The 18,815-nt window shown below is 40.0% G+C and overlaps 1 protein-coding gene, 1 long non-coding RNA gene and 1 other non-coding gene across 3 annotated transcripts; 1 reads left to right on the top strand and 2 right to left on the bottom strand.

The window, feature by feature from the left end:
• Positions 1 to 707: 707 nt before the first annotated feature.
• suz12a (SUZ12 polycomb repressive complex 2 subunit a) lies at positions 708 to 11,738 on the bottom strand. The gene is made up of 16 exons (XM_046865638.1): positions 11,279 to 11,738; positions 8,753 to 8,799; positions 8,583 to 8,647; positions 6,797 to 6,865; positions 6,556 to 6,605; positions 6,160 to 6,242; positions 4,787 to 4,988; positions 4,351 to 4,453; positions 4,164 to 4,269; positions 3,849 to 4,029; positions 3,575 to 3,663; positions 2,922 to 3,065; positions 2,505 to 2,662; positions 2,048 to 2,246; positions 1,543 to 1,622; positions 708 to 1,079 (listed from the first exon to the last, which is right to left on the bottom strand). Exons 1-16 carry the CDS (start codon positions 11,430 to 11,432, stop codon positions 857 to 859), a joined length of 1,953 nt encoding a protein of 650 aa, XP_046721594.1. The 5' UTR covers positions 11,433 to 11,738; the 3' UTR covers positions 708 to 856.
• Positions 11,739 to 13,094: 1,356 nt separating this feature from the next.
• On the bottom strand, positions 13,095 to 15,502 carry LOC124396935. The gene is made up of 2 exons (XR_006927856.1): positions 15,379 to 15,502; positions 13,095 to 14,083 (listed from the first exon to the last, which is right to left on the bottom strand). It is a non-coding gene; the product is annotated as an uncharacterized LOC124396935 (long non-coding RNA).
• A 2,815-nt stretch (positions 15,503 to 18,317) lies between these two features.
• On the top strand, positions 18,318 to 18,389 carry trnat-cgu. The gene has a single exon. It is a non-coding gene; the product is annotated as a tRNA-Thr (tRNA).
• The last annotated feature ends 426 nt before the right edge of the window (positions 18,390 to 18,815 follow it).

The raw sequence follows: 18,815 nt of genomic DNA, 5'->3' as shown, positions 1-18,815 counted from the left end.
GCTTTCAAACAAGTAGCCAATTGGACAAGAGAAAATTATTTCCCCCATTCACATTGTATTTATTCATTTATTCAACAGTTAGAAAGTAAACCTCGTCCCCAATCACCTCTCACCCCACAGGTATGTGTCCCGATTCCCCAGAAATCTATATCTCGCGTCATGTATTGTAATGATCCGGATATCGAAGACAACTTTTAAATTAAATTAGCCATCACAAAGCTTGATCGTATGAGGACATCACTACCGTTCGGTTCTTATCTTTGGCTTGACCTCCAACTAGGCGAAAGAGAGTTCCCCACTAGCAGGCATGCTAGTGATTTTGTCTATTGCTAGCTACTTTGCAAACTCACTAGGTAGGTATGGTGTTTGTGTAGCTGGCATGATTAGAAAACCTACTGGGATTCGATCAGGAAATTGAGCTTGAAAAATTGAAATCAACATGATGACCCATAATCATATAGAAGCCAAAGCCCATCCCTTGTTGACCCCAGCGTGTGATATTGGGAGAAATTCTCTAGCTGCCATGTCGCCTGATCAGCCTAATTGTATACGCAGTTTCAAAAACATCAGACAAAAAAGGAAAGGAAATTATTTTTCATAAAATTCACAAAGGCCAAGTCTCAACCCTGTTTGTCACAGTTTTTAAAATATATTAAAAATATTTCCATTCGAAAAAAATCGGCCCCAAAAACAAAAACAAAAGGAGGTACAAAAATAGCACCCACGTTTATTTCGAAGAAAAACGTAGTTCATAAGCTCCAATGGCTTTCTTGATTTATGGTTAAAAACAAATTATCTGGCATCCAGAGGTCTCGCAGCTCCTGTCGTCTGGTTAAGACTGTAACGTTTTTGAGTTTCAGGTGCGTTCTGCTGACTTGATGCCATTTTCCTGGGCCGGTTTGAGCTGGCGCAGACGAGCCATGGCCCTGTCGATGGTCAGTGTGCTCACCAGGCCGAAGTCGTGCATGCTGACCAAATGAAGCAGGAAGTTCCGGCACAGGTCTTTCTCAACGACGACATTGCCGTAGTTCTCCACAAACTGCATGCAGGACTGAGTCATCTGATTATCAGCTATAAATCTGATCAGGGGAAGAAAAAGGAGATAATTCGATTTATCAGGCGTTTTTCCAGCAAGGCCTCGTCACCTTGACTTGACTTGACACACGGCCAGTCAGACTTTTAGAAAAAGCCACATCATCTTAATCATCATCATCAAGGCAGCAGTTGATTTGATTTGCAGCACAGCCAGCTGCTTGAGTTGATTGGGAACACAGGCAGTCAGGCATTAGGAAATGGTGTTACCTAATGCTCCGTCTAAAACGCATTACAAAATTGGATTTCTAAAAGCTTTTAATGACATTAGATGCCTGCACTCCTCTCAGAAAGTTGGAGGTGTGGGACCCAAATTGGATTACCATCAGCAAGATGCCTTACAGAACATTGTGAAGCATTCCCAAATGTAGGTCGAAGTGCTGCTTGAGGTTCGTTTTATTTTTACTGAACTTTGACACGATCACAGGCTGAAGAAATAAGGATACATACCCATGCTTCATTACATGAAGGTTCCACAGTTTCATCACCTCCTTCTCTCCTTCGTTGACGTCAGTAAACTCGTCGATTTGCTACAAGACAAGAACAATGGATTTGAAGGTTAGGGTCCGAATGGTTCCTCTGCTCCTCCTTTACGTCACACGAAGGAAAACCCTCTTCACAGACCATCATAAAAAAAAAATTTCATAATAAAAAAAAGCTGCTTAAGCTGCTTTCACACCATCAAGCAACAAGTCTGTTGTGAAAAGTGCACGTGCACTCATTACTGATGTGGAAATGTTGGTCAGTCAAGATAGAAAAAAATAAAAAGATGCAGAGACTTAGGATCATCAGTAGGTCATCATAGTAGTGTATAATCTCCATACAGCTGAGAAAGTAAAAAAATAAATTAAACGCTCTCATTAGGTGTTGCTGCTACCGAAATCGCAGCTCTGAGTTATGTGCTTGATGCTTCTGCTAACAAGAAAAGCTGCGCAAAACATTGTTGTTTCCTCACCATGACCGTTTTCTCCCTCAGCCATTCGGGGTCTTTCTCGTCCTCGCTGTCTACTTCCATCTCGTGGGGACGCAGAGGCATGCAGCTGTCACTGTGGAAGTACAGACGGTTGTGGCCGCTCACTAATGGCCTCCTCTGCTCCAGCGGGACCTCGTCACACTCCAGAAACTCGGAGAGACTCGGATTGGTGCGTCTGGGCCTGTAAACACACCACCCCGATCAACAACACACTACAGGTGTATATGCTTCACAGCAAGACAAGGGGAAAGGAAAGGACAGTAAAACTTGGGGGAACAGGGTTCTACAGGTCCAGGACTGGGAACTGGTTGCGTTGTTTCCTTCTAAATATGAGGCCTATTTGAAGAGAGATTTAAAAATCTCAGCAACCAGTGTGTGAGAGCATGAAAAAAGCAGTTCGGAATCTTAATCACACACAAACACAAACAGAAAAACTGACCTGCAGACAAGGGTGTGTGTGACGCAGGTGCGTTTAACAGGACCGTTGCGACTGAAGGCGAAGCCAGGCTGGCAGTGCAGGTCGTGAGGATTTCCGACATAGGATCCATCGTAACACTCGTTCACAGACACGTCTATCCTCGCTCCTTTAGGGTGAGGCTGCTCAACACAGAACACAGGACAATTATTTTATTTTCAAAACTAATACATTTTTTAAAATAGCATTTCAGGATTGTGATCATTCACAGGATTCTCCATTTAATTGGAGCCCGGCTAAAGAGTTATACTGATATATAAATCACACGTTTGTTAAAAGGGAGCCATGCTAATCTTCTCTGTATTGTTCCAGTTTCACCTCCTGCCATAGCTTTAGTCCACACACTGGCACAAAAGATAAGAGCTTTTTTTTTTTTCTCACCACATAGTTGAAGATGAAGCGGCTGTGAGAGAGCTTGAGGTGTTTGAGGAGGCTGTAAAGTTTGCGGCAGTTGAGCGTACACCAGGGACAGTGCAGGTCGTCTCGAGCCTCCGTCTGCTGCCGTGTGTTATTGTTATACAAAAACTACAGAAAAGAACGAAAACAAAAAAGAAAAGAAAAGAAAAAAAAAGACCAAAAAACACAGCTTTTAGCAAATAGCATCACTTCCTCTATTAGAAACGCAGGCATTAAATTGCCTCTACTTCTTATTTTTTGTAAATGGGATACTATTAACCTGTTATTAGCATGTCATACAAGTAATTTAATGCAAGTCTGCTGCAGTGGCTTAGCTGCAGACTCCATCAGTGGGTAGTTGATAACCTCGACAATGATGGAACTATAATGAGTGAGTGAGGATGGGTTGCCTTTTCAGTCCGATTCCTCTTAAGGCTTCAAATAGGGGTAAATTAACGATGCTCAAATGTATATTTGCAATCTATTTTTTTTCTGTAGGGCTGCTTTGGGGAATGTCTATTGATAAAAGCACTATACAAATAACACTGAAGTGAATTTTGCTGCATCGGCTCATTAAGACTCAAAGGCACACTGCGTTTCATACTTGGATTTGAGATTCACAGAGGAAAAAGTGTTACCTGATAATAAACGCGGAGTTTCTGCCGAGGCTCGACGTGCAGCTGCTCTCTCCGCAAGTGTGCATCCGAGGTTACGGGATCTTTAACAGCTGGATAATGAAACACAGCGGAAATATCAGTGCGGCGAATCGACCGGTGACTAGAGCGCAATGCTTGCACTAAAACTAATTGCAAGTAATGTGGAAAATCAGGTTTAATACATAAGTATGACATACAATTTGTTTTTAAATGTCTGCAATGATTTTTACAATAGGAAAGTTTAATGTCGCCATACCTACTGTTTGGGACGGTTTCGGTGCGCTAGTCTTCAGGTTGTCGCTGCCGCTTGTGTGTGTGTTGCGTGTCGCAAGAGGTCGGGTCAATGGCGGCGTGGTGATGTCACTTTCCTCGCCTGTCCAGCGAAGCGTGAACTGCAGATTCGGGCCGTGAGAGAACGTGTCGAATGGAGGGACCCACTGAAGCATACACGTATTCGTGCGCACACACACACAACAGGTTTAAATCCAGGGTCATGTTTTCTTACAAATAAACAGAAAACTATTGCGCTTGATGCATTGTTTCTCATTGACCCAATCTTTTTTCGTCACACCTTTCCATCCACAATGGTTTCCCAAGTGGCTCGTTTTTTGCCGACGGGACACTCCTCCATTTCCTGCATCGACACTTCATATTCCCCGTCCAGCAGCTGCAGTCGCCTGTACAGAAACACAAATATGATCGCACAAATGAAGCACTGACATGCCATTTCATATGTTCTCACACACTCACACACACACCTGTTCTTATCAAACACAGTCATCTGTGCTACAAAAGTTGTTTCGCCATCATCTCGGTGGGAGGTGTAACGCTTCTTTCTGCCGGGGATCTCGTCAGCAACGTCTGCGCACACACACACACACACACACACACACACACACACAGTGTATGAGTAATACTATGATGTAACTAATGGTCACTCAGGGTAGGCAAACTGCTATATATATATATATATATATATATATATACACACACACACACACACACACACACACACACACACACACACACACACACAGTTATGACACATCCTGATGCATTCTTAAGCGGTGTGCTTTCATCCTCAGACCTCTGTTTATCGGTTCACAACACAAAAAATTCAAGGAATAGTCCACTGTTACAAAGTATTCCATACATTGTACATTAAGGGTTTGTGTAGATGGTGGTATGACGTACTGTTGTCCCGGGTGCTGATCTCCCTCCCTGCAGAACATGTGACCCTGAAGAGTAGAGAGTAAGACTTGACCATGTGGCTGTTGCTGGGTTCAAACTCCTGACTGGGCACCGTGATGGTCGGCCCTGCGCCCGTCTTCCCCCGCGGGTTCAGAGGAACCTGCTTCTTCGCTGTAGGCACCTGTTTGATGGGGCAACTCACGTCCTGAAGACAAGTAAAGGACAGAGGGGTAGAGTAAGGACAAAAATGAGTAGAGACCAAATATAAGATATTAGATTAGATTCAACTTTGTCGTTGTGCAGCTCTGGTGAATTCCATGTTCAGGATGATTAAGGCAGTGCTAGACATCAGTGGTGCTCACACAAAATATTAACACAGTTTTGACATGTTTACTTGGGGTGTACTCAATTTTGTTGCCAGTTATTTAGAAAATAATGGCTGCATGTTGAATTATTTTCAGAGGACAGTTAATCGATACTGCTATACAAACTGTATATAACCAAGTTTCATTTCTATAGTATTGTCCCTTGAGAATATAAAATGGTTGTGAACTGTGAGGAGTGTACTCACTTCTATAAGATACACACAAAGTATATATGCATATATACACAAAGTATTGGGTCACCTGACCTTTTCTGCTATACAGTATGTGCTTTTTTTTCCCCAAACTGTTACCACAAATCTGGAGGCTCTCAATAGTATAGGACGTCTTTAGATGCGCTCTAATAAAACTTTGCATTCACTTGAACTTGAAAACCCAAACCTGTTTCAGCATGGCACTGCCCCTGTTTACATGCTTTAGAGAGGAAGAGCTTAAGTGGGCTGCAATAGAGCTTTAATCTCATCCCTACTGAACACCTTTGGGCTGAATGTGAACACTGTCTCCTCACCTACACCAGTACCTGCCTTTCATAACACCCTTGTGATAAACACAAATATCTATATGCACACTTGAACATCTAGTGGAACAGCTTCCCAGAAGAGTGGTGGGAATTATAAGAGCAAATTGGGACTAAATGTGGAATGCCATGCTCAAAAAGCACACACTTATAACCATGTGACCCAATACTTTTGGCAATATAGTAAATATGAAATTTATATATATATATATATATATATATATATATATATATATATATATATATATATATATATATATATATACACACACACACATATACACACACACACACACACACACACACACACACATACACACACACATATACATACATATACACACACACACACACACACACACACACACACACACACACACACACACACCCCATTTTGATTGCAAGGCCGCTTTAAAAGTGACCTCCTACGCTCTACGGCGTATGGGGTGTGTGGGAAAGAGTGTGGAGGCATTTACCTTTCTCTTCTTATGACACACTTTGATGAGCAACACCTCTAGCAACACGGAGCTTTCCTCGTTCTCGCAGTTCTGCGTCTTGTCTGAAACGTTCGAGTACAAAGTTGTTAGCCAGGCAAATAAATGAGCGCAGAATGAAAGACAGAGGGGAAAACCGAGCGGAGTTTACACTAGTTTGGTCGGCATGCAATTACTTTGAGGGACATATAAATCCCCTTTATACAGCAGATATAAAAATCCTGGTAGGATATATTTATCCTATCACTCAGACAGATATACAGTCAGAAAGACATGTAATTAAACACACTATGTCTACAGAGCGTGACATCTACTTCATCTGATCAAAGGCGAGACCGCGATGTGAGAATGTAATATCAGTGTAGCAGCTGCTCTTACCGACTTTATGGAAGAAGCCGGTGAAGGTGAGCTGCAGGTGTGATGCCAAACTGTGGAATTCAAAGGACATGCATTAGACACACAATACTTCATTACGTTTCTGCTATGGATTTGCCATCCTAAAACTTTGACTTTTAGTCAACATGTAAAGTATTAGAATGAGGACTTGTATGCATATCCTGATACTGCCGTGATTTTGGTATATAGCGCAGCCCTACTGGATTAGCAGAGATCAGCTTACTTGTGCGCCTCCTGCTCTGTTTTCATCCTCTCCACTTGGAGGAGCAGATTGTCCATGCAGAAATCTTTTCTAACAGACAGACAGACAGAGAGAGATAGAGAAAGAGAGAAAGAGAGAGAGACAGAAGGAAGAAACCAAATGTACTCAAACTTTGTCACAAACACTTAACATACCAAGTTCAAATATTATTAAAAAACAAACACTTATACAGGTGTGTGTGTGTGTGTGTGTGTGTGTGTGTGTGTGTGTGTGTGTGTGTGTGTGTGTGTGTGTGAGAGAGAGATATTTTACATAGTGTGTTCTCTAAAAGAAAAGGTATATTTAACATTTATGGAAGGAGTCTCCAGTGTTAGTTTTCCTTGTCCTCTTTGAGGAACATTTACAGTAACAATACCATCCAGTGTAACTCTAAAAGCTTAAAAGCAAAATGTGTCATGTGTTGATAAAAAGGAAATGCTGTAATGGTTGGAAAAACACTACGATAGGAGAAATAAAACTTTTCAGGACATGGCGTTTGGGAAGGAAACCTTATCCCGGCATATGTTCATAATAAAATATGTCTTTATGATCAAACGTGACACTGAAGAATGTAAAGCAACGTGCAAGGACATTATAAACCAAAATTTATTAGAGCAGGTTTTGATTACTATTATTATGATGATGATGGTGAACAGTCATGTTCATTTAGTCAGCTTTTTTCGCGTTGAGAATTTAAAGGAGGTTATTACCATGTGGTCGTGATCATTTCTCAATGACTGTGTCGCCATCGCACAGAACCTTGTATTCATCGCACGTGTGTAATAAGGAACTCCGTATCACTCATCTCAAACTACAGGCTTTTTGACAGTTAGTGGTTTCACCTCTATATGGCAATGAAACTGCTGATGGTACAGGCACTGCTAAAGCGCTGCGGCTTACTATATTACTCCAATTCAATCTGCATTTACAACAAATTGTCATGCGCAAATATGCTGTTAGATAAATTATATAACACTTTTTGTAATGCATAAGCGATTCATTGCTCGTAATTATATATTAATTATATTGCCTAAAATAATAATAAAAAAAGACTCAAAACTCTACAGTGGGAATAAAATCTGAGACGAATTATTGAGCGTAGATGGTCCCCAGGTTACAATGGTTCGACTTACGATTATTCGATCGCGATATGACAAAATCGCAAAAATATATGAAGTTTTGCGTGGTGGGCAAACGCAGCAGCCACTCGCCAACCGGCGCCCGCTGCCACAAACATTTATACTGTACAGCTTATACAATGCGGTACTGTTGATTGCTGTTTTTCTAAATTATATACTGTAATCATACTGATCATAATGATGGCTAGGCTAGGTCACAACTTAAGATATTCAACTTATGATGAAGTCATAGAAACACATCCCTACCATTAATGGGGAATGTACTTGCTCATGTTTTGGTAAAACATGAATAAAAATATATTAATAAATTTTTTTTTTAAGGTATCTAATAGATCACAGAAATAATGTGTATGGTGAGAAACAAAACTGCATAAAATGTGTATTTGATTAATTTAGATGTTTAAAGAAATAAATACTTATATTTATATAAAAAAAAAGATACCCAGAAATGTATTATACATGTTCTGTTCATTACAGTGGATAAACATTCGTCAAGATTCTCCATATTTATCCACCCTCACAGAGAGAACATGCTCTGAAACATAACCAGAGTTCAGTTCCATTCTATAATATGCGTTTCGACATGTTTCCTCATTATTATCTACTTTAACCTAATATCTGAGAGTTACCTTTTGCCACTGGCTCTTGAGTTGCGGTGGGACATGTACGTGAGGGTCCTGTGCAGAAAAATGGGCTGGAACAAAAAGGGAAAGGTAGAAACATTACAACCCGGTCACATGTCAGGGATTTCTATGCTCAGCTTTAATAATTCAGAAGCAGCCCAATTGCATGTGCTTACAGCCATGAGGTTCCTCGTGCGAAGGAATCGGTATATCTGAGTCGGTTCTGCAAACAGTAGAAAAAAGACAGCGTTAGATTTCCTACAAACTAGAAGAAAATAAATGGTGTTTTTTAAATAAATGTAATCCTAGTCATAGTAGAGTTGTGGTAATAGTTGTACATATAAACCTTCAGACAGCCTGTTCTGAGGGGGAACATCTAAACAGAACATCTAAACCGAACTAACGTTGGTTCTCAACCAACATCTACATTTAGACAACAGGTTGGCCATGTTAAATAGCTTCAGCTCATGATTTACAAGTTAAAACCAGCCATGTTATTAAACAGTGTCTTGCTTCATGTTTCTTCAACAGCACTTTGCCTATTAATTGCTGTGAAACTGAAAATCTAACAACCACAACATCCCAGTTATGTCCAGGAACACAGAATCTTTTATGCAAACTAGAGATGCATGACTTCATATGAAGTGTCAGGGTTGATAACAGAAGTGAAATCTGATCCATCTTGCTATCCAGTGCTTGACTAACGTGAAATATATAGATACAGGTAGCACCCGACTTACGAAATAGAGAGGGACCGGAAAAATGTCCCGTAAGTCGAGAAGAGTGAGACTTGCGTGTCTCGGTCTCACAAAGCATGCATGCCAGGCGTTCTTCTTTTTCTTCTTCCTCTGTTTATGCCGTTGTCAAATCTAAATAGCGCGTGCGGATTTGGACAGTTTCCTTGAATATATTTTGATTTACTTTGTTTTTTATTTTTCTTGCGTTTTTTTTGGGTGGGTGTTCGTATCTCCGAAAAATCGTAAGTCAGGGCTGACTGTGTGTGTGTGTGTGTGTGTGTGTGTGACCTCGATAGTTCGCGACTTTTCATTTGGAACCGGACTAAGAGTAACTCGTGAAATCTCAATCAGATCGTGAGAAGCCGCGAGTGGCTCGAAAGTTCGGAGTAACATTTCAAAACAGAGTTTGTACGAATAAATTTTAGAAACATGTTTAAAAAACTATTATTGTAGTATTCATTTAAAACATTTATAACAAGTAATTCACAATTTCAAAGCATGCTCTGATTTGAATGCACTATTCTACAACCATAACACTATAGAAAAAGTGTGGAACTTCTTGTTAACCTGAGTACTAGTACGGTTTACTTGTAAAACGGTATTGTTCCCATTTGGATTTATTGTTGTACTTCATGGTAATTCAAGCACCAATATGATTTAACTATAGTACACAATTCTGAACATGTTTCACCTCAGAACTTCAGAGCACTACAATGGCCTTACAATCGTACACTAGACTTAACTATGGAATGGACTAGAGTATTTCTTGGTTTTATAATGGCATGGAAATGTATAAAGAGCACATTTAATATAGTATATATAAAAAGTAAATAAATATATTTAAAAAGTATATTTGTTCTTTTACTCAAGTACAGGGTTTTTCTCATTTACCAAAAATGGTGCTTCATTGAAAACATAACTACACTTTAACTACAGTATAGAATGGATAGATTGGGTTTCCTGTTCCTTCATAGCAAACATTACGCTTTAACTATGGTATAGTATGGGTAAATTAGATTTCCAGTTCCATCATGGTAAATATGTCTATGCATTTACTATGGTAGAGTACAGTTCAATTAGGTTTTCTGTTCTTTCATGGTCATTATTTCTACCTGTTCATCAGCTAAATCAACGATTTGCCCAAACCCAAACAACATCCGAGATCACCCCAAGCTGCGATTTAGGATCATCTCAGCTGGGACGCTTCGGATTTGGTTCAGAAGACGACCAACAATGCACGAAGACATATCTGGCATGCCTTCAGGTTTTACTTCCAGGAAAAAGTGGTACTAAACGTTACCTTCTCAGCACTGGAGTGACCCGAAGGGTACCCTTATGGTGTACATTTCATTAGTGTACCATTTCATTAGTGTATTATCCATGCTTTAGAACCTGTTAATGGTTGAGGCAAGTTTTATAGGAACAAAGGAATGTGTGTGTGTGTGTGTGTGTGTGTGTGTGTGTGTGTGTGTGTGTGTGTGTGTGTGTGTTGCCCTACTCCTTCCTCTCCTCGGGTCTTTTTGAGTTTATAAATATAAGACGGAGTTTGGTGAATGATCTATGAGAAATGAAGATCATAAAGAGGGATACCCCGAGCGCACGTGCCGCAGGCGCCCCCCTGATCTGCCTGTTGCTTTTTTTTTTTACTAAGTAAAAAGTAGACAATGGTGCCGGTGGTGTATTTTTTTCCATTCTGGTTCAAGACATTTGCAGGAAATGCATGCATTTTTTTTTTCCTACCCAGTCCACGCTTCAAAACCAAATCGCATAGATTTTACTTTATAATTAAATATATTACGCATATTTTTAAATATTTTCCACTCAAGCATGATTAAACCATACCCACCACGCACATGGTACAGAAGTAATGAGATAAAGAGAGAGGGTTTTAGGGGTTAGAAGAGCACAGAAAGGTATTCCAGAGCAGTAGTGTATTGGAAACAAGAGCGCGCGGGTCAGACTCACTTTCGAAGGCCTGTAGGAAGAGCTCGTGGTCGGCTTGGAGCTGCTCCATTTTGGGTCTCTTGGCAGCGTTCATAGACAGGCTGCTGGCGTGGGCTGGGGGCGCGTATGTTTTGGCGGATCTATACGGATCCGAGCCGGGCTTGTGCGGTGCCATGAGCCAACTCCGACCTTCTACTCCGACCTTCCCCTCCGACAGGGAAAAACACAAACACAAACACACACCGAGACCGAATCTCCCCGCACAGCTCCACCGAACAAAAGGCAGCGCTCTCAGTGGTAACAGGACTTCCGCCAGCAGATGAAACGGCGCGCGCTCGTCTCCATGGCAGCGATTTAAAAAAAAAAAAAAAAAAGAAGAAGAAAAAGAAGGAGGCACCGCGCGCGCTCACTGCACAGACCCCGAGTTTAATGTTAATGCAACATTAAATATTAAATTCTTTGATCTCCTCCAATGGGGACTTTTTTTTTTTCTTTTAACATTTCCGCAAACATGTTTCCGGAAGCACGAAGTTTAAAACATGTCCGCCTTTACTATTATAAAATGATAAAATATAAAGAGAAGGTTATTTAAAAAATATATATATATATAAATATGATTGAATAAATAAATAACAAAAAATTAATTCACAAATAGAAACCTTATGGATCCGTGATCCAATTTACACAAAAAGGCACTACGTAGGGCACAGAAGCCCCTATTTCATACACTATGTATCAAGTGCGCCTACAGAGAGTAATGTAAATGTTTGGCATTGAGCCCATCTGGACAGCCTATCACAGAGAACCTGGGCACGTTTGGTAGAGAAGTCCGTGCTTCCGGTTTGATGTGACGTTAAAAAAAAAGCGTTCCAATTCTGTTGTTGCCTCATTGTGAAGTTCCCTTGGACGCCATGTTAAGGGAGATTGATTGATTGATTCAGCAGTCTGTTGTGGGTTATGAGAAAAGGGCGCTTGGTGTTTCTTGTATTAATATTTAAATACATTTCTGCACATTTCTGCTCTTCTGAAATGTGATAATGCATGTCATATAGACAAATGTGTTATAATGAGTATTTCCTTCATGCAAAATGGAGTTAAGCGTTATATGTTTAACAAATTGATCTAATCTGGTCTGATCAAAATTGATCTTGTATTCCAGTCTGAAGCCTCACAGTCAGAGTTCCTGTGCTGGACACTTGTCACCAATCGAAATGTTTTATGGATTAATAAAAAAAATTCAGATTTATTGGTTACATTCAATATCTTCCACAACAATGTAATAATATTATAATAAAAATTAAATAAATGTTAAGGCAAGAGTGTGTGTTTAAATACCTGAAGGTCAAGAGTGCAAAGTAATGGAGAGTGTGTTAGAGAAGTGAAGAAAAAGGAATCCACTCGGTGCCATGAAGGCTGGTTCCACTTTTTTCCACAGAGTCCATGATGTTACTGTGGAGGATTCAACTCAAGAACCATGAAGATGTATTTGGACTGTAAATGATATAAAATGTTTGCTACAATCACCAGTTTCCTTGTGTTCCTGTTTCACATCTCTCCAAGCACTATTTCCTCTTTAAAGCCGAACTCCGACTCCTCACATAGTGCGATTGCTCTTATAGTGCTGCATTAAACTGTAAATATTCGAACATTGGGTAAGTATTTCTCTTATCATTTATAAGCAGGAAGGCTGGAGAAAAGGCCTAAACGAAGTTTCCTTTGCATGTAGAAAACTCTTCATGACAATTATTCAAGTGTAGTAAAAACTTGGAAATATTTATACCATACACATGAAATACACACAAAACTGAGCGGATTATAATAAATCATAATAACTGGGTGAAGTCTATTGAGTTTGTGTATTTATTCAAATGAAAGATCAAATATAAGAGTTTATATTCGATGCAAAATTCACATAATCATTAGTGTTGCATCAATACCAAATGCTGGTACAGTGCTCACTGACTTCTATCCATACAAAGCATCATGGGATGTCACATGTATGACATAAGCCTAGTGTACTGACACATGTCAACAATCTGTATTTCCTGATTCATAATAGAGCAGTGCTAGTGATGTGAGAGCACTTCACTTCAGCGAGCACTGAGCACTGAGGAATCCTTGAGATCTCCAGAGGCTTAGTGTCTGTTAAACATACTGTTTAATATTATTGATTAGTTGTCGTCAGTAGGTTACATTTTACTCTGTCAATAATGACAATCACAAAAATTTACAATCACAATTCTGGTGATCGGGTGTAAAGTGCAGACATGAGCTCACAGTTATGTTTCATAATTCATAATTCCACAGGACATGACAAGAGAAACTGTCTGTGTAGAAACGTGTGTTAGAAATGACACATTTGTTTAGATATATATATAAAAAAACAGTTAATATTGTAAACTTTCAAAACCTGTCAGATAATCTGACCAAAAAAAAAAAAAAGTTAATCGTCTTTCAATGCATCAGTCGTTCTCACACACTGAGGACTGCTGTGTCGATCTCATGGTTCTCCGAAACTCACAGCCCGGGCTCTGGTGTGTCATTTCTTCTTAAAGACGATGTACGAGATGAGAAGGACGAGGCTCGCCGTGAGGAACACGATGACGAACTGGTGGATGTTAAGGATATTCTCTAGGGTGTGGATCCTCTCCTCCATGGCGCTGGTGTGGAAGTAATCGTACACAGACGCCCCGATGCCCCACACCATCCACACGACATCCACTATCATCTTCATGGTTCAGGCTTTTGACCTTCTCTCCACATACATGCATACACACACACTAGGTTGCAAAGAATCACTGAAGCTCCACTTGATCTACGCTGCATCTGTTACAGGAGAATTTCAGATCAGCAATCTCATATGAAGGGAAAAAAAAAAAATCAGCTCTATATATATATATATATATATATATATATATATATATATATATATATATATATATATAGTGACATAACACACTTTGAACACAATGCATTTGCACACACACAAGCACAGGCTCTAACATCGTCTAACACGCCACAGCGGATCATCCGTCTCCAAACCCCCTCTGTCCTCTACATCTGCCTTATTCACACCAACTACCTCAAGTCTTCCTTGCTCCTTCCTGGTGGCTCCATCCTCAGCATTCCCCTACCGATATACCCCATGTCCCTCCTCTGCACATGTCCAAACCATCTCAATCTCACCTACCTCACCTTGTCTCCAAAATGTCCTACATGCACTGTCCCTCTAATAAACTCATTTCTAATCCTGTCCATCGTCATCACTCCCAACGAAAACCTCAACATCTTCAGCTCTGCTACCTCCAGCTCCACCTCCTGTCTTTTACTCAATGCCACTGTCTCTAAACCATACAACATTGCAGGTCTCACCACAGTCCTATAAACTTTCTCTATTAATCTTGCAGACACTTCTATCACAAATCACTTCTGCCACTCTTCTCCCCCCACTCCCCCCTGCTTGCACTCTTTTCTTCACTTCTCTAACACACTCTACATTACTCTGCACTCTTGAACCCAGGTACCTGAACTCCACCACCTTCCCCCTGCAACCGCACCACTCCACTGCCCTTCCACTCATTAACACACATGTACTCTGTCTTAATCCTACTGACTTTCATTCCCCTTCTCTACAGCACATACCTTCACCTCTCCAGGCTCTTCTAAACCTGCTCCCTACTCTCACCACAAATAATAATATCATCTGCAAACATCATAGTCCAGGGAGACTTCTGTCTGACCTCGTCTGTCAACCTGTCCATCACCACTGTAAACAGGAAAGGGCTCAGAGCCGATCTTTGATGCAGTCCAACCTCCACCTTAAACCAGTCTGTCGTTTCTACTGCACACTTTACTGCTGTCACACTGTCCTCATACATGTCCTGCACCACCCTCACATACTTCCCTGACACACCTGACTTCCTCATACAATACCACAACTCCTCTCTCGGCACTCTGTCGTACGCTTTCTCTAAATCCACAAATACACAATGCAACTCCTTCTGACCTTCTCTATACTTCTCCATCAACATTCTAAAATCAAATTCGTCTCTTCCTCAGCATGACACCGTGACAGAGTATAACATGTCCAAAACAAAAAAAAATCAACTCTGTCAACTCACCGCACCAGATCTCATACAGATCACATCAGCGGGTTCTTCTATTTTTACATCGCGCATGCGCGGTGACACTCTCACGCACCCCGCGCTGGCCCTGTCTCATTCTCAGGCTCATACACTGCGCGCGAGCTATACGAGGCGCGAGGAGTATTTTAACGTCGCGCATGCGCTGGTCGTAGAGCAAACGGACAGCTGCTGTTGCCATGTTGAAATACGTCTTGAATTAATCTCACTTTTCTTGATTTGTCTAAAGCGTTTTATGGCAATTTAATTTTTTATTATTATTAATATTTCTTTGTCGAAGCAAACTTGACCAAAAAAGTCTGTATAGTTCAAAGTCGAAAAATGTATAGAGAATTTGAGTGTGCACTTGAGTTTTGAGATGTGTGCATTTGTTAGATGAAAAACATCGTATTAGATTAGATTAGATTAGATTAAACTTTATTTTCATTGTGCAAGGTACATTTACAGAGCCAATGAAATGCAGTTAGCATCTAACCAGAAATGCATAAGGGGCCTATTTATACTAAATAAATAGCAGTGTGATATGTAGCAGACTGTTGACATTAACTACAGTCCAATCCATCCTCAAAGCGCCCGTTCTTACTCCAGAATTTCATGGAACCACCCAAGGCGTTGATGAGAAACCGTCCCAAGCTGCACAGAGTGGCCTCCAGTCGAAGAGAACACTATCCAGAGGCAGGCCTGGACGAAGTGGGAAGATCCACGCAGGGGAGAGGGGCAGGAACAGTGATCACTGGAGCCTCAGGAGCATGTTTAACTCGACCGAGAGAGAGAGAGAGAGAGAGAGAGAGAGAGAGAGAGTGACAGGAAGAGAAGGATATGGATTATTATGTGTATTTATTGTTGTATGAAAGTTAATGTCACTGTGCAGTTTGGACTCCGGCAACACTCGCTATGGCAGCATAACAAAAAGGGAGAACCAGAAGGTAACACAGACATGAGGGATTTTTGGGATAAGAGACGACCCACCACACCACCGTCAACAAACCTGAGTGAACGTGTGAATGTGAGGGTACGACAGCATACAAATATCCCAGTTCATCAAACACTCCATATCTATATTCCCTCCAGATCTGCGCCTTTACCTAAGAAAAAAAAATCTACTGATAAAAGGCTTGACTAAATAAATACGTTTTCAACCTCGACTTGAGTCCCGAACACTGATTGGAAGGCTGTTCCATAACTGTATATGTAACTAATAATATATGTATATGTAGTAATATACAATATTCTGTGCAATGATTGCTCAAATGACATGATAAAGTTATGTACAAGTATGAGTGTTGTATGATAAAGAATAAATATGGGTGAAATATACAGTAGTGTGGTGATAAACAACTTATGAATGGTGCAAAGATTCATAATGAATAAGTGCAAAATAGAAAAAACCCCAGAAAGTGACAATGCAGTAGTGTATGTACTGAGTGGATGGATTCATTGGGAAACTATAAAAGGATTCATATTTAATTGTCATTAATAATTCACACAAATTAAAACCTGTCATTCATTATCATTGCTCCAATAAATCACTAATCACCAATGTTCCAATCATTATTTCCCCCCAAAAACATTTATCATCACCACAGTTCCAAACAACCAGTCACTCATCACCACTGCTTCAATCAAGTCATGTCAAGTCAAGAAGCTTTTATTGTCATTTCAACCATATACTGCTGACGCAGTACACACTGAAATGAAACAACTTCCTTCAGAACCTTGATGCTACATACAACAACTATCACAGAAACAGAAAACACAGGGCTAAGGACTAGTAAGTGTCCTCACCACATAAAGTGCATGTGTGCAACCTGGTGCAAACAATGCAAAGACAATCAAGCACTCATCATCATTATTCTCCCACAAAAAAACAGTCACTAATCACCATTGTTTCAAACAACCAGTCTCTCATTACCACTGTTTCCAAAAGTTCACTCAACACCATCCTGCAAATTTCTTATTGCATCCACTACCATATCTGTTAATTTCACTGTTTTGCTAAATGGTACAAATAATGTTTGAACTTATTATGCTTAAAATCTTCACACATAATCTTCACTTATGAAGCCGACTTAAAAAATAAAGCTCTGCCTCTCTCTATTCTACTCTATATTACTTTTGCATTTTGATGCAAAAAATCGGTATGACACATTTACGAACATGCAATTTAGTCCACAGCGTCATCTGGTGACTTTTAGGGTCTCTTGGAACTTGAATTGGAGTCATATCTCTTACTCTTTCTCTCTCTCTCTCTCTCTCTCTCTCTCTCTCTCTCTCTCTTTGACCAAGATTGAACCCTTGTGGCTGGGCAAAGCTCCAGAGTCCTTAAACATTTCCTTTCACCCAGAAAACCAGGACCCCAGGAGCAGTCTCCCTCTCTCTGAACAAGACTGAACACTTGTGGCTGTACTAAACTCCAGAGGTTTAGTTCTTAAATATTTTTTCTCTCTCTCTGAGATCCAGAGGCCCTGGAGCAGTCTCTTTCTCTTTGCCATTGCTGAACACTCGTGGCTGGGCTAATCTCCAGAGGTTCACATACTTCTGCAAAAGTGGAAATTAACTTTCCATTATAGTACCACTATGTACTTTAACCTCCAAAACCATAAATGTAAATATTATAGAAAGAAGAATGCATGCTGTCTGATTAAGTCACACATATATGTATGGACTTAATGTATGTATTGAAAGTACTATTCTGAATAATAGAATAGACGTCAATTCGACCTACACTAGCTCTGTATTGAAATACAGAGCTTTGCATTTGTTTACAAATATATACTTACATGTCTTGTTACATTTGTATCTGTAATTAACAGTATAATAAATATAACGTAATATATCTAAAAAAAATACATATAAAATAATTGTCATTGTTATTCGGGTTTATTGAAATGGGGTGATTTTTGCCTGGCTGCTCGTGAGGCGCGGTGGCCAAGTGGTAAGGCGTCGGTCTCGTAAACCGAAGATCGCGGGTTCGAACCCCGTCCGTGCCTTTAGATAAACTCCGTAAAAAAGGAATTTCTACCTTTTAGCATTAAACAGATAAAAAAATCTGTGACCAGTCACATGAAAACCCTTCAAGTAACAATGCAGCTATTTCTATAACCTCCATATAAACGCGTGAACATTGATTATTACACTAGTTTTTATTTATTTATCATGGAGTCATTAGTATACATCCCTGTGAGTCATGCAGTTCATGTGAAAAGTTTATAAACATCTTGTAGCAAATAATAATATTATTATTATTGTCATTATTATTATTAATAATAATGACAATAATAATACATCAATTGCTATATCATATCATTGCCACTAAGTGGCGCTTTAAAACTAAAAGTAGGAAGTACACTACAGTAATAAAGCCCAAGATGACACCTGGATGTGAAATATTAGAACAGTGACAGTCCAAGGCTTTT

Source organism: Silurus meridionalis, chromosome 14 (assembly GCF_014805685.1).
Source record: "Silurus meridionalis isolate SWU-2019-XX chromosome 14, ASM1480568v1, whole genome shotgun sequence".
NCBI lineage: Eukaryota > Metazoa > Chordata > Actinopteri > Siluriformes > Siluridae > Silurus > Silurus meridionalis.
The sequence above is the reverse complement of the archived record's forward strand: the minus strand, read 5'-3'. Positions and strand labels throughout refer to the sequence as shown.